The sequence below is a fragment of the Pelobates fuscus genome, chromosome 3 (assembly GCF_036172605.1).
Source record: "Pelobates fuscus isolate aPelFus1 chromosome 3, aPelFus1.pri, whole genome shotgun sequence".
Taxonomy (NCBI): Eukaryota; Metazoa; Chordata; class Amphibia; order Anura; family Pelobatidae; genus Pelobates; species Pelobates fuscus.
The window spans coordinates 237,488,371-237,505,776 of NC_086319.1; the positions used below are offsets into that span (position 1 = coordinate 237,488,371).

Here is a 17,406-nt window from a genome sequence, read left to right on the forward strand (position 1 = left end):
GAAATAAACCACAGTACCTCTGCTAGATTCCATATTGCTGCTGGGCACTAAAATTAAAAAGGGCTCACGTTTACGATCAAACTCATGTTAATTATCTTAACATAATACTTTGTTGGCAACACCACTGATTTAAGCACCAGTCCCTTATAAAATACAGAACATAAACATGTAACTTTGCAAACTATTGCATTTCATATACATTTAAACCCCAAAACAGATTACCTGTTCAGATTACTGAGATTAGTTAATGATTTTTGTTAGACTACATGGTTTACTGACAATAAGTACATAACCCTCAACATGAGAGACATACAAATTCAGTTTGTCATCCAATCATGCAAGTCAGTATCAGCGTATCCACATGGTTTGCCATGTATACAACATATGTGCATGAAAACACAACATTAGAATACAATATGGGAAATTAAAAAGTGTAATCGATTTTTTAGAAATGCCTAAAATTTCAGTTTAAGTTCATGTTTTGATACATACCTTTACTATAATTAGTTTTTCTTGCTTTGTGCCTACCCATACTGAAGCCTAATAAGACATTGGATTTGTATTTATATTAAGTTAAGTTTGTGATGGAGCTCCCTGTATTCCAGCTAGGTACCTAAGCCAGTGTGTGCTTCCTAACTGGGAAATGGATGGGGGACTAGCTCTATGTGCTCCCAGGGGCTGGACGACACACAGTCCTAGGTGCTTCTTAGTCCTTACAAGGACTTTCCCTGCTACATCCTCCATGAGCTGGAATAGGGATTAACCCTTCTCCCCATCCCCAGTTAAAGGATAAGACACAGCTCTGGGGGTAAAATCACTGATGTTCAAAGTCCTGCAGGAAGTCGCCAATGCTTTCCTCTTCCTCATTGAAATCCTTGAAGTCGTCGAAGTGTAATTTGTGTTTTCATGCAGGGTTTGATGCATTCCCCGGGAACCCCTCTCCGGTTCTACGTTATGAATGCTACCCCTGGTCGGCGTTCGTCTGTATGAACACGGCCACCCTGGGAAGCACTCATTAATTACTTCCCTTGCGGTTTCCCAAGTGCGAATGTTCTGATTAATTGGCGTGAACATTCTAATGGGCACCAGGAAGGCCCTCAGTCGGGATACGAACAAGGTGGGAAACAATCCACGATTGCTCCCCCTGGTGGCGTTTGACTGTACAAATGGCGGCCACCCAGGGAAGCACTCATTAATTGTTTCCCTTTTCGGTTTTGACACTTATGTTGTGAGGTGTGAAGGTTCTAAACTAACATTCTAAGTTAGGTATCGGGGTGGTCCCCGTTCGGGAAGCAAATTAATTCCCTTTGTGGAGGCACTCCCGAACGGGAGGCGGGGAAACACCCATAATACCCGAAAGGCAATTTACAGACAAGCAGCGGTCCCACAACAAAGTTGTCACACACAAATCATAAAACAGTTATTCACTAAAGTAAGAACTTTTAATTCCCAACTATTCTTACTTTAATGAATAGTCCTGTATAGGTTCTGCCTTACTCAGGTTTTGTACAAAGAAATATTAGGCAAAGTGCTAAAAGATTAACACAAATTGCTCTGCTTTTACTGGCAAATTCACAACTAATTTTCCAACTAATGTTACTTAATAATTATTCCTGACACTATAGTACCGATGTGGCATTTTAGGTGACTGGCCCCGCTCCGATTGAGCTGAATCTTGATGACCTCAGCCAATCCAATGATTTCCAATAGGAAAACATTGAAGGGCTATTACAAATGCATGGCAAAATGCTGCACTCTGCCAATCAGCATCTCCTCATAGATATGCATTAAGTCAGTTAATCTCTACGGGGAATGTTCACTGCCTCCATGAAGAGTGTGGAGATACTGCACACTGTGCAGCACTGAACAATGAAGCATCTCTAGTGGTCGTCTGAGTGACTGTCACTAGATGTGTTCTTAGGCAGCAATGTAAACACTGCCTTTTCTCTGGATAGACAGTGTTTACATTAAAATGTATGTGGGGACATGCTATACACACCAGAACAACTACATTAAGCTGTAGTGGTTCTGGTGACTATAGTGTCCCTTTAAGTGATTTTTAGTAGCAGTGGAGTGACCACCATAGAATTTGTATTGTTTGTAGGAGAACAAGGTGAGATCTAAATTCTGTTCTAGTTGGGTTTCTTGAGGACCTAAAATATTGGAAATCCTTAATGAACGCATGTGCAACCCCTTAACTGCATGTATAGCCCATAGCCACCGTTGTCATCTATCATTAATTTAATATTGTCTAGCTGCTCCAATTACAGTTTAGGATGATATGTAGCACTTATAATTAAAAAGATGGACAATCCTTTAGATCATAAAAGCTACTAAGAAACAGGCAGAACACTTCAGGATAGAAGAATAAAATGGAGGCAGAATAGCTGGAAATTAGGCAGCGAAAGAATAAAGCTTGAACGAAAGTAGATAATTGTGGCGGAACCCACCTCGCCACTGGACATTGGAGGGGTCTGGCTGCCTGCCTCTTACCCGCTGACTATGGCCCCTGGAAAACTGGTACATTTAAAGATTTATATTTGGGCTTGTTATACTGTATATTGCTGCTACTGGCCCTTTTAACAGCATCTATGGACACATTGGGACTTTTGGGACTACTGTCCCTTTAAGACTGTGAAGCATACTCTAGTGTACTGCCTGCAATATTATATATGTATTTATGTGTTAAGTTTATCCTGGGTGATTTGTATGCAGCATTCATCTGATTGTTCGGTAGAATCACTCCATTCAGTATATTGAGTGAAACTACCGAACAACCAGACCACCCAGGAATGAGTGTGCCTCCAATTACCGTTTGCAACAATGTTGCAAACGGGTAATTGGCAATCAGTGCAGTGTGGTCTGTGTCCTCTGGGTGGCCGCCATTCGGGAACCGAACACGTGGCGGCGGCCATCTTAAACTACCGAACAGCGGTGTTTTGCCGTCGAGTGTCTGGAACTGAAAACGGACACTCGACTAGGCAAGCACCGCTGAGACCTCCAGGCTTCCAGGATTTCGTGGGGAAACTACCGAACGGCCCGCCGTTCAGTAGAAAGAAACTCACGAACTAGGGGATTCATGCAAATTCCCCTTAGTCTCTATAACCCAGGCAATTCGTCTGTTTCATTCACTTTTCTGTGACCGACCGCAGGGCCAAAATACATGGAACTGTTTTCGGATACTTTACCCATGCGGTCGGTCAAAACTTTGCCTGCTCATAACTCCCGAACCCTGGTCCGATCTGGGTGATTTTTGAGTATGTTGCTCACCCAGATCAGGGCTATCAGGGGATACCTGTTTAGGGGTGTATCATATGTATTTGGGGTACATCCAGGAATTGGGGAAAAGTGTGTACTGTATAATTGGGTTAAGTGTTATCTAAGGGGAGGAGATGTGTGGGCTGAACCATGTATGTGATTGGGTATTTTATGCCTCCCCCTGGGTGTGGACTGTTTGTGTATTATTGTAATAAAAGCCAGGCTGGATGAGCCAGTCCAGAGTTCCTGTTTAACCCTCAAAATGAAGTGTCGTCTCGTTCTTGGGGGGAATTGGATTGTAAGCTGACTGCCAGGAGTGTAAGCGGATTGTATGCTTTTCTTGTTCAGCTGTTCCAGTTCGGAGTGTTATCTTGTATCCAGTTCGGGAGTTTGGTGTTCTGCAGTAGCTGTGCCTGTCTCTCAAAAAGGGGATTATCGCCTAAACGGAGTTTATTTCCTTTTATGCTGAAACGGTCCGTTACAATTGGTGGCAGCGGTGGGATGGCGTCCTGGTGTGAGAGGAACAACACCCTGGAGACACAGGAATTATTATGGAGTGGCATAGAACCAGCGCGTCCCTGGACAGTGCTCCAGGTGGAAGAGGAGTTTAACCGGAGGTTACATAACCTCTTAGCACCACTGGTAAAGCCAATAGTAGAGGCAACCAGGTTGGACTGCAGTGAGAGCGCACGACAAGAGATGTGGGAAGAAACCCTGGAGGGTGTCCAGCGTTGGCGAGGTGAGCGTCTTCCCAGCAAGGAGCAGCGATTACAAGGTAGAGTGGCCCTACGGATACCTATGCTGGGAGAACAGGCTCAGGAGGAATGGGTGATGCGACTTGATTCACTGGCATGGAGAGAACTGGGTCTCGAGGACGCATACCAAGCGCTACGTTGGTACGCGGTTCAGCGGGTGCCTGGAATGGCCAAATTTGACAAACCCAAGGGCGAGGATTATAATGGCCCTGGCTTATTATGGGGGACATTTGCAGAACCAGAATTTGGGAGTGCGGCAGAGTCACGGCTTTGGGACATATTTGACTACAGAGAAGCCGTGCTGGATCTCCCTATGGCCGAGGACCTAAGGGCAGACTTGACTGAACTGGCTGTCCAGGAATGGGAGCTGGAGCAGGATTACCAACACCTGTTCAGCGCCAGTCAGTTACCCTATACCCCACAAGTACCACCAGAGCAGTGGGAGATCACACAGAATTATGCGGACTTATATGATCCAGTGACACCGCCCGTCTCTAACCTGATGGGGCTTATGGACTGTACACCATTGGGGGCGATGAGTTTTGTTTCCCCTCCCCAACAACTAAGCCCGTCAGTAGGAGACCTGCATTTAGTACCTCCTACTACCCAACCAGCCCCAGAAATGAGGGACCTTATCGACGGGTCCTGGGAAGACCCACAGATGGCAGGTGGAGATGGGACCGTGGTCTCTCTACCGGCCCTACAGGGAGGCTGGGCAGTTGGCCCAGATCCCCAGCGGCAGTGTGTGGTACAGGGGGCTGAAGGTGCCATCCTTGCTCCCCAGCGGCAGCCTAACACACCAAGGCGAGACAGTAAGCCCCACACCAGCACAGATTGGGCCGTGGTCTCTGTGCACAAGTTACAGGGAGCGGAAGGAGACGTTCTTGCTCCCCAGCGGCAGTCTACAGTTCAGGGAGAGGAGTTTGTTATTCCCTCTCCCCAGCGGCAGCACAGCTCACCAAGGGGAGACAGTGAGCCCCTCACCAGTGTAGATGGGACCGTGGTCTCTGCGCCCAAGTTACAGGGAGCTGAAGGGGGCGTCCTTGCTCCCCAGTGGCTGTATACAGTTCAGGGAGAGGAGTTTGTCATTCCCTCCCCCCAGCGACAGCTTAGCACACCAAGGGGAGACAGTAAGCCCCACAACCGTGCAGATGGGACCGTAGTCTCTGCACCTACACCACGGGGGATAGGGACAGTCGGTCCTGGTCCCCAAGAGCCAGACAAAATATCGGAAGGGGAGACAGTCGTTGTTCCCCAACCACAGCTGTGTTCAACCAGGGGAGAGGACACCCTGGTTACGTTTTCCTCAAGCCTTGGACCTATAACTGGACACAAGTGGCAGGGGGACATCTGGACAACTATCCCTTGTGAGGACAGCCAGCCGACTATCAGAGCCCCAGACCGACTGGAGGTCTGGAGTCTGGATAGTCTAAATGGGAAAGGGGAGAAATGTGGCGGAACCCACCTCGCCACTGGACATTGGAGGGGTCTGGCTGCCTGCCTCTTACCCGCTGACTATGGCCCCTGGAAAACTGGTACATTTACAGATTTATATTTGGGCTTGTTATACTGTATATTGCTGCTACTGGCCCTTTTAACAGCATCTATGGACACATTGGGACTTTTGGGACCACTGTCCCTTTAAGACTGTGAAGCATACTCTAGTGTACTGCCTGCAATATTATATATGTATTTATGTGTTAAGTTTATCCTGTGTGATTTGTATGCAGCATTCATCTGATTGTTCGGTAGAATCACTCCATTCAGTATATTGAGTGAAACTACCGAACAACCAGACCACCCAGGAATGAGTGTGTCTCCAATTACCGTTTGCAATAATGTTGCAAACGGGTAATTGGCAATCAGTGCAGTGTGGTCTGTGTCCTCTGGGTGGCCGCCATTCGGGAACCGAACACGTGGCGGCGGCCATCTTAAACTACCGAACAGCGGTGTTTTGCCGTCGAGTGTCTGGAACTGAAAACGGACACTCGACTAGGCAAGCACCGCTGAGACCTCCAGACTTCCAGGATATCGTGGGGAAACTACCGAACGGCCCGCCGTTCGGTAGAAAGAAACTCACGAACTAGGGGATTCATGCGAATTCCCTTTAGTCTCTATAACCCAGGCAATTCGTCTGTTTCATTCACTTTTCTGTGACCGACCGCAGGGCCAAAATACATGGAACTGTTTTCGGATACTTTACCCATGCGGTCGGTCAAAACTTTGCCTGCTCATAACTCCCGAACCCCTGGTCCGATCCGGGTGATTTTTGAGTATGTTGCTCACCCAGATCAGGGCTATCAGGGGATACCTGTTTAGGGGTGTATCATATGTATTTGGGGTACATCCAGGAATTGGGGAAAAGTGTGTACTGTATAATTGGGTTAAGTGTTATCTAAGGGGAGGAGATGTGTGGGCTGAACCATGTATGTGATTGGGTATTTTATGCCTCCCCCTGGGTTTGGACTGTTTGTGTATTATTGTAATAAAAGCCAGGCTGGATGAGCCAGTCCAGAGTTCCTGTTTAACCCTCAAAATGAAGTGTCGTCTCGTTCTTGGGGGGAATTGGATTGTAAGCTGACTGCCAGGAGTGTAAGCGGATTGTATGCTTTTCTTGTTCAGCTGTTCCAGTTCGGAGTGTTATCTTGCATCCAGTTCGGGAGTTTGGTGTTCTGCAGTAGCTGTGCCTGTCTCTCAAAAAGGGGATTATCGCCTAAACAGAGTTTATTCCCTTTTATGCTGAAACGGTCCGTTACAATAATAATATAATGACAGAGATCTTATTTGCTGAAAAGGGATAGATGGGATGTGGAAAGAAAAGGCAAGAAAAAGAGCCTCTAGAATGTTTTCCATACAGTCTGAAGTCTGTATTTCACCTCCTTTTAAAGTGCTATATGACCATCCCTTACTCATACATAGATTGTAACACTTTCTATATAGAACAAATAGAAGTGATAGCATACTCGGGAGCTTTTATCACAGATCTTTGCCATTTAATAACTGACACATCACCTCCAGCTATGTAGCACATGGAATGAGATACTCTACTAAATAAACAAGCATCTCGTACATTAAGTAGCTTTGTGTCATAGTCTAAATAAAGCATTCACTGTTCCTGGCTTTTTAAGAGCAAAATCAGGTGCTTTAATTTATCTCAGGATATAGCACTTAGAATGATTCCAAACTCATTTGAATATGAAGATCATTATCATTATAGAGGTACATAAACACAGCATTCTTGAATAACACGGCACTTTGTTACCAAGGAACCCTTTTAGTTACCTAATTTGATCTTATTATCTAAGAGTGTGTTCCATACTGGCAATTACTAAACAGAGGTTAAGAATGAATAAGAAGCATGTAAAATGTCAACAAAAATCAATAAGGCACAGTTTATGCATTTACCACAAATTTCAACATCAGCGTGCTACATAAAAGTTGATGTTGCAATTAGCTGGTCTTAGGTGTTAGCTGAACAAGGTGGATGTTTTTTTTTTTTTTTATGCCAAAGGAGAACAAGAACCGCTTTTCAAAACTGAGCTTCTGTTTAATTTACAGATCAATCAGTCTTCTTTTTTAATAAAGACTGCGATGCCAAATACCTGCTGAAATCTACAGGAAATCTTGTAATTGTTTTCAAGCTGATTTATTGTTCAGAAAAAATGTCTATTATTTCGATTTTACATAGACAAAATCATTTTTATTTATTTTTTATTTTTTTCAAATTTGGTTTTGAAAAATATATCAATTAATTCTGTTAATTAAGTAAAATAGAACAATTAAAGAATAAATCTGACATGTTGCAAATAATGTATAAACATTACATAAAATAAAGGTAACATGAATTTAGAATAAAATGTATTATTATTATTGTTGAGCTGTTATTTAGAAAGAACAAACTAGGTATTGTATCTACAAATATTTAGTTATAAAAAGGCTCATGTTTAGTATAAATGATTGTTTTTGGTTTTTTAAAGTTAAATTATGTTCATTATCTTTTGTTAGTTCTTTCGCTTATTCAAACGTCATTTCTGTTCCCACTTATGACTTTTTTGTTACCTGTACAGAATTCTTGTTACTATCACTTGTATGCCATTCTAATGCATTCTAGTGTACCATTATGTTTTATTAGGGTTAAAGGTAAAAAAATATTAGTGTTGTCTGTAATGCATGGACATAAGGTATTTTGTTTTACATAATTACAAAATGTATATGGTAATCGTCTTGTACAGTAATAAAATTAGAGACTTCACTGTTCATTTGTCTGTATTAGTTCTGCACACCCAACACTACCCGAGTTATTCTTCGTAGTATATCCCTTAACTCCCATCTGGTCTAAGTCATCACATGTAGCAAGCTAATATCACCTTCCTAGATACATTTAGAATGCACTGCTCTTTTCTTTGATAGTGAAAGGGCTTTGAAACATAAATATGCTGAACCCATAGCACCCATCCCTTTGATGGCCCTTTAATAACTAGACATGGCCCAAATGAGTGGTGAATTATTTCCTAATGTGGAATGTGAGAGCTTCATATTTTGGATAGAGCCATACAATGCTCAAGTCTCTTCTTTACACCCTTAAGCCTATCAGGTTATAAATAATGATAACCCAAGGGATCCTTAATCACCATAAAACTATGCCATCCACCCATAAAAATAATAACAGATATTGCCTAGTGCTCTTGTTTTAAGCAATATTCCCAGATATCATTGTTGCCAGGGTGTCTTGGACTTCCATCCATGCATGAATAGTGGACATTCTAAAGATATGGGTTTTGTTTGCTCTTACGGTTGACAACCAAACTTCCCCCCAGCGATTATGCTGCTTACTAAATCAAGCCTGATGTATATGCAAATCCTTGCTGAGCCCATTTGCCACATTTGTATTATGTCACTCTCACAGCCACTCTAACAGTTATGTTAATTTTGAAATTGCATATTGATAGTTGTTAAACGTGGTGATTTTCCATACCAGTGGTTCCTTATCAGCTCATTCAACTAGAATGTACTAGTAAGTTATATGGTAATAACTTAAATGTAAATGCATGTAGCATATAAAATCATTTTAATTAAACGTAAGATCATATTCAAAAGGAACTTACCTATATATATAATATTGTGTGAAATTCTAAATATTGACAGTAATAAAAAATATAAATGAATACTATTACTATATTTGGGTGCAAGACGTTCGGGGCTTCGAGTTTTATGAGACCTTAATATTGAATAATAAAATTGTTGTGTTGGTGATATATAATAATATGAACCAATCTATCTCAATATTAATTAATGAATACATAGGATTTGTCAAGTTGGTGTTTATGATATAATTGAGACTAAATAAATGGAGAAGGCAACAATGTTCTAATAAATCTAGAACATGTCTGAACTACTTTGGTAACTCGAGTTTCCTGCAGTTTTATGGCAACATTAAAATAAACCTCGAGAATTCCTGTGGCTGTCACTTATTGTATCTGATGAGACTGTGAAACATTGTTGGCTTGATTTCCGTACTTGTTTCACATAAAGATCTGCTGAATTTTCTCACTTTTATTCCAGCATGCGGACCAAGCCCAAGCAAACTATTAAAAGTCATATTAACATAACAATTCTTATGTGAAACAAATTTTGTAGTCACTGTAAGCAAAGACAATTTTTTTTAGATTGTTTTTAATTAATCATGTTTAGTACCATCTGTAGTTATCTGAGCTCATATATCCCATGTGCTTGTGTCGTAATTCATGCACCCCAGTTGCCTCTTCCTATGTCACCTCTCCAGCTATCTGTCACTCTCCCACCAGTTATCTATCCCTTTCCCGTATCCCCAGTTATGCGGGGATACCATCCTTCTAGTTATCTCATTCTAGCCTCTCCATTATCTCATCATTGCTCCCCCACAGTTATCCTTGTCTCCTACCATAGTTCCTGTAGTATGGCTGAGTGGGACAGCCCAGGGCAGGACTGTGTTTTCCTTCTCAGACTAATCACTGTTCGAGGCTGGAAGTAATGCAGTCAGTAGAGGGGGCAGAGACATAAGTTAACAAAAATTCTCTCCCTGCTTTAGTATACCACCATCATAGGCTGAGAAGAAAAGCACAGAGTGTCCTGTGCACTCACTGCTCTGCCATGCTACAACAACTCCTGTTGGCATCTGGGAAACCAACCAGGCCTCAACTGTTTTGGGTCCACAGCATATGTGTGTGTTTGCTGCATGTCCAACCAAGTTTGCTAATCCTGAAGTCTGGCCCTGCCAATAACACAAAAAACAACAAAACTTTCAATGACAGAAATACATTAAAGGCTTTGCTTAAGTCCTGGAACTCAAGGAGTCAATACATAACCTTCTCTACACTTTATATAATCCCAAATAATGCTACTTAAGTAAAATTTGGTTCCAAATCAGTAATGTTGGCATTTGACAACAATTTTTATTAACCTACTTCTGTTAAGCTGTTTACTCCAATCAAATATATTTGTAGACATCTTCAGCAACAACCTATTTTACAGAAAGATTACAATCAGCAGAACACTTGAAGTATTGTCATTAAATGCATAAACCATGCCTTTATTGCAAGACAAGACACCTGCAGTTGACTAGCAGCTGGTGCTAGCATTAAAACGATACTTTTTTTTATAGATTTGTTCCTAATGTATTTGGAAGCTGGAAGCTGGGGTGACCACTTAAGAGTTCTGTTTTGTTTTTTTAAAGGCTATGCTATTATAAACAAAGGTAGAGTAGTTGGCTATCATATTTTACTTTGTAAACTGCCAATTACAAATCAACACACTAACTGTAAACTGCATTTTTTAAAGATTTTTTATTTCTAGATTTTAATGTGCATTGCTGCATGACAGTCAGAAATGTTGATTGTTAAAGGGACACTGTAGGCACCCAGACCCCTTCAGCTAATTGAAGTAGTCTGGGTGCTGTGAGCCTTTTGAACTTAGTGCTGCACTGCAAAACATTGATGTTCCAGAGAATTGCAATGTTTACATTGCAGCTCTAAGTCTGCCATCTGTGGCTATCCAACAAACAGCCACTAGAGGGCTTCCGGAATCCAGACAGACTTTTGGTCCGTTATCTGATGCTGGATGTCCTCATGGACCTCCAGCGTCAGATTTTCCCCATAGGAAAGCATGAATAATGAATGATGCTTTCCTGAGGGGAGGTCTAATGCATGCGAGGCCATTGCTGGGCATGTGCATTACGTCTCCCTCCCTCGCCGGCTGACGTCGGTGAGGGAGGAGCGTGGGCCGAGCCTGACCCAGCGCCGAGGGGGTCACTCTAGGAGCCTATAGTGCCAGGAAAACTGGTTTGTTTTCCTGGCACTATAGGATACCTTTAACCATCACAAATTCAGGATGCGATTAAAATGTTTTTTGAACAGTGAAAATGATACAGGGAAGGAGAAATCACCTGTATCTTGCATAGGAGGGCTCTGGAAGTTGAATTTCCCCATTTATGTGAATCATCCAATGAAATTAGAGAGTGTATGATAAACACTGACTGATACAATTAATTTCGAAATGCAGCCAAGACAGAAAAGCAAATGAATAAGAGAATTCCTCCAGTTAAGCTGCAGTGGTCTACAATTCAATTCAATTTCCAACTTGCCACATTCCACTGTTTACTGAATAACACTGACAAAGAGCGTGATAACAGATAAGATCTGAATAGCCCATCTAGTCTGCCATGCTTAAATATCAGACTAATTATGTGTATGTGCTCTTTAGGATGGATGTATTCACATTAAGAGCATTCTTAAATGCCTTGTGTTAGCATGCACCACATACTTCTCCTGGAGGCTATTCGGTGCATCTGCAACTCTTGCTATACGCAATATTTTTTTAGATTACACATTGAAGCATGTGTTTTCAATGAGGAAGTAAGTGTTTGGTATATTTGTAAGTTTTTTTTTCTTCATGTATTACTTGCTATCAAAGATCACCCAAGTGAAAAATAACAGAATTAATTATAGATCCATCTGTGTTGCTGTGAAAGCAACAACTCAATCTGTGTTGTTTTCGCAATAATCTTAGCCACAAGTATAAGGCTGACTCTTTTTTAAAATATCTCATTATATTTAAAGGTAAAAGTACATAACAAACTGTTTAAAGCTAAAAAATATTTTGGACACCATCAGGTGTGATGTCAGTCTGGTAATTAATCAACACTGTCATTGCCGAAGCATGGTCTATATGGTTTACAATATTGTGTATGTTATGTGTTATCTGATGGTGCTTTAACAGATTCCCTAATGACTAACGAGAAATACCTTCTTACAAATAGTAATATAAATACATAAATTAAAATTGAGTTATCTGATTGTGATTTAACAGATTCCCTAATGAGTAACGAGAAATACCTTCCTACAAATAGTAATATAAACACAGTTGATATATTGCATAAACATCAAATTACGATACATTAAACAATGTGGGACTGGTGCTTAAAATCATTACTTTTCTTTTTTTTAATGAAATCTATGAATATCTACAGTTACCAGCTGGTGCCAACATCAAAGGGTTAATTCAGACAAATGTTGTTGTTTTTTTTTTTTTTGAGATGAAAAGCTACAAATCCCAGAATTCTTTTTGAAAAAAAAAGAGTAGTGAATTAACTTGTCATGTGGACATGGCTTCAGTTGGTAACATTATATATATGTTGCTGTGGTAAATGTTACATTTGAAAATAATCCTTTTAAAAGCTGCAATCGCTTTGCGCACAAGTGACTGAAGATAAATTGCTTTATTGTATCCATGTTGCATTATAATAGATAACACACCAAAAGCAATGCTTCCCGTAGAGACCCTTTTGACTTTACAAATAAAAGTGATTACTTCTTTCCATCTCTGCGGAAAGTTCATGCGAGTAACTACACCACATGGGAAGCAATCGCGAGTGACTTCTGGCTCAACACATCTGCCGTTTGTGACATATTGCACCAATTAGCTCTTAAGCAAGGGGTTCTTACAGACGGCACACTCACCTCGACTTAGTCCATCAGGTCCCCGTAGGATTCGGCATTCTTCTATCTGGCCAAATGGAGAAAACATCGCCCTGATATCATTCTCGTTACACTTCTTCGAAACCATTCCTATGAACAATTTTCTGTCTTCCACGGCTAGGAGATAAAATAATGAATGAGCAAAGGCCATTTCATCTTTTTATTCCTGTGATCAATGCTTCATTACCACATCAAAACCAGCTGCGATCATGCGAGTCTTGCTTTGTGCTTTACCCAGGTCCCAGAAAGGCAAATGCTTACTTTTTATTTCCATTTATTTTCATATATATATATATATATATATATATATATATTTATTTTCATATATATATATATATATATATATATATATATATATATATATATATATATATATATGAAAATAAATGGAAATAAAAAGACTAATTATGTGCATGTGTATATATATATGAAAATAAATGGAAATAAAAAGTTTCTGGGACCTGGGTAAAGCACAAAGCAAGACTCGCATGATATATATATATATATATATATATGTACAATCTCTATTTATATATACAGATAGATGCATATGTAAACTAACAGCAGATGAAATTAGTATCTTGTAATACCTTTTTTAATACACAAACAGAATTTTATGAAACATACATGCATATATACATACAATACAAATATAATATTTAGGTTAAGTCATTTCATTTTTTAATTTAGGCTTGGTTTTCAGTAATGACTTAGTTCATAAAAATTGAATATTAATAACAATCAAATAAAACCTTCAAGCTATGCTTTATCACAGGTTACAGGGTCCCAAATGACACTAGAACTACTGTATGAATAGTAATATCTAAAGTCAAAGTAAAGTAATTGCATGTAACAAAGCCAAAGTCAAGACATATTTTAAAACAATTACCTCAAGTTACAGAAATGCTAACTTGTAGCTAGCTATTAAAGCTTTTGTGTCCTTTGTAAATACATGAATGCCTCCATTACATAGTGATGTGTTTAAAATATGGTATTTCTTTTGATATGTAGGGTATGTGTGTATCGATTATTTGCCAAGCTTTTGCAAGTCCCTGTGTTTTAATATGCATCGCACATCGTACCTGCTTATATCCTTCTGTTAGTCTTGTTTGTATCAGAGATCACTGGGCACAATTACACAGCTAATCATTCATTAATAGGACATGTGCTTTTATAGGAGAAGATATTAATAAAATAAAAAATGCATTATATCAGGATGCCTCTTACTTTCGAAATATGGAGAAAACTGATAGATCTCTGCACATAAAAACAAGAACTATTAACCCTGGCACTGAGAAATAAAACATTTAGAAGGTCTAAGTTGACAAATGGTACAACAACCAACTGAGCACTAATACATGGATTTACTATTTCTAAAGGTGGTATGTGAGCTATTTTGGGATGACTTTTATTATATGACCAATGTTCCTATTAATTATCAGTATCCATTACAGCATACCAATACTGGTAACAATATGACATTGTGAACTTGTTTTGTTTCTGCTCAAGCTGCAGTGCTATACTCCAATGACCAACATATTTACCAGAAGACCTCTCTTTTATCATTTGTATATTTCTCTGAGTATTTTTATCACTGTAGAATAGCCCATAGAAATACTCATTGATTTAGCAAAGATTTACTGTTTTCTCCTATGACCAAAGAAAAAGCTTTGTGGTTTTAATTGCAGTCATTCTCTTTAGCAGCAGTGCCTGCTGGCAGGAACTGCTATCATTTTGTCTTAGAATCCCAATTTAGCTGGAAGAAAGAGCATCATGGATAATTGTGAATACATTCAAGGCAATCTCCGGAATGGAGTTACACATACTTTGAAACTTTAAACTTATATCAAACATGACCTTATGATACAAGTTTTGATCCTACGACCACAAAAGAATATAACAATATAACAGGGATATTAATAGCTGGAAACACTATAGTACTGAATGGAATTGAATGCATTAAAAAATGCAGATACTCACATAGATGGAACAGTGATAGAACTATGGCAAAACAGTCAATAGAACAGTTAACACTAAACTCAGTATACAGCATGTTTAACTAATTGATAAACCAGTGTCAGATTCCTTTTATCTAGAAAATCTATTCAACTGTCTAAATATCCACATTATATACATATGAATGAATGTCTACTGTATAGAGTCCATGTATTGCAAGTTAGAACCCTTTTAATAAACTATAACTCTGTTAATTATTTTGTTAGTGTATTACTTATATGCATTTTATGTGTTATAATCGATTTTCCAGGGCTGATGATGAGTTCACAAGACATTTGGTAAAAAAAAAGAAGAGACACTACGGATAAATGTAAGTTTAATTAATATTGTCTTGGAAACAAATTCACCAAATTCACAAATTCAATATGATATTATCTCCCCCTTCCTACAGCGAGGAGAGGGGGGCAGGGGGGAGGGGGAGGGGTGGACGACAAGCATGTGTCTAAAAGAAGGCCTTAAGCATGGCTTATTACCAATAAAAAAATCTCAGGATATAAGGTAGGCAATGAGAAAGGAAAGATGGAAAAGTGTCCTGCTCATATAATCACTTAACCTAACCTACAAATGAGTTGTGGTTAATAAAGCATTTATACTGGCACCATTATGGTTTATTAGGAATCTAGTAGACCTTTAATAGGTACCTTTAATTTATTTGCACAGCTGGAGCTACACTAAGGAGATGATATATTCATCTAGAGCTTGAGCTCAAAATTGCTACCTTATGGTTTTAGGGAGAAATCGAATAATATCCCAGACCTTTTGAATAAAGATCACTCGGTACGTACTGGTTAGAATAATATAATGCATTTGCATTATCATCATCTGCTCTGGATTCTAATTCAGGTATACTGGACCAAAGGGTACACTAAGGGATCTGAAGGTATTTAAACTCAGAGTCACTGAAGAATATTTATCCAGTTGTTGCTCTGGAAATATTGTAAATATATTGAGTACTGTGAATTCTTCTGTATCTCTTGATTATTAAACCCACCTAATACTTACTATTCTTGACTTCTGGTACCCTGACCTTGACTTGTTGTACCAATTCTGTAATTTCCACTAGCCATTAACTGTGACTCCTCTACCTGTATGCAGGTTGCTATTTGACCACACTTCAGGTTACATAGTTACATAGTTGAAAAGAGACTTGTGTCCATCAAGTTCAGCCTTCCTCACATATGTTTTTGCTGTTGATCCAAAAGAAGGCAAAAAACCCAGTCTGAAGTGCTTCCAATTTTGCAACAAACTAGGAAAAAATTCCTTCTTGACCCCAAAATGGCAGTCAGATATCTCCTTGGATCAAGCAAATATTACCCCACTAATTAGAAATTAAATTCCTCAATATTATGTTTATGCAAGTATTTAACCAATTGCTGTTTAAACATCTGTATGGATTCTGATAAAACCACCTCTTCAAGCAGAGAAGTCCATATCCTTATTGCTCTTACTGTAAAAAACCTTTTCTTTGCTGTAGATTACATCTCCTTTCTTCCAGCCTAAATGCGTGACCTTGTGTCCTATGTATAGCCCTGTTTATGATTAGATTTACAGATAATGGTTGGTACCAGCCACGAATATATTTGTATAATGTTATCATATTCCCTCTGAGGCACCGTTTTTCCAAACTTAATTTTTTAACCTTTCTTCATAACTAAAATGCTCCATTCCTTTTTTATCAATTTTGTAGCTTGTCTCTGCACTTTTTCTGTTCTAAAGATATCCTTCTTTGGAACAGGTGCCCAAAATTGCACAGCATATTCAAAGTGTGGTCTTACCAGCGATTTATAAAGAGGCAAAATTATATTTTCATCCTGAGAATTTATGACCCTATTTATACATGACAAACCTTACTGGCTTTAGCAACTGCAGATTGACATTGCATATTGCTGCCTAAATTGTTGTCTATAACAATTCCCAAATCCTTTTTGTGTGTTGTTATCCCTAATTCACTACCATTTAGGGTGTAATACATTAAAAATGGCTACCTCTTAAGTCTACAATGCTACTATCCCAAAGCTAACTATACTATTTTGGAGTTGGGTCACTTGTATCATGACAGTAATATGCTGGTAATGAGGATAATAATTAAAGGTGGGAAGAGAGAACGGAAGAGAGAATGGAAGGATTGGGAGGATTGGAGAGCAAGGGGCAACTACAGGAAGTAAGAGTACCAGAAATAGATGGAAGTGAACTAGGAACACAGGTGAAATTGCCTTTAACAAACATGAATTACAGTAATATGAAATACAAGTATGTTTGGTATGGTATGGTATATCCAAAAACCAACTACAAACATAGGTAGAGATATCTATCTTGCTTATAGACACTTTATGTGCCATGTCAAGTGAAGGAAATAAAAGCCACTG

The 17,406-nt window shown here is 39.4% G+C and overlaps 1 protein-coding gene across 29 annotated transcripts in view; it reads right to left on the reverse strand.

Annotated features, from left to right (window-relative positions):
• Positions 1–17,406, reverse strand: part of CELF2 (CUGBP Elav-like family member 2) — a 395,195-nt gene that overhangs the window by 82,981 nt on the left and 294,808 nt on the right. For 15 of the 29 annotated variants that reach the window (XM_063448243.1, XM_063448242.1, XM_063448236.1 and 12 more), the window contains 2 exons: positions 13,007–13,141; positions 18–47 (listed from right to left, as the gene is read on the reverse strand). In XM_063448243.1, the coding sequence (XP_063304313.1) occupies positions 18–47; positions 13,007–13,141 (165 nt within the window). The remainder of the gene's footprint in view (positions 1–17; positions 48–13,006; positions 13,142–17,406) is intronic. The other 14 variants (XM_063448239.1, XM_063448255.1, XM_063448254.1 and 11 more) reach the window with 1 other exon arrangement.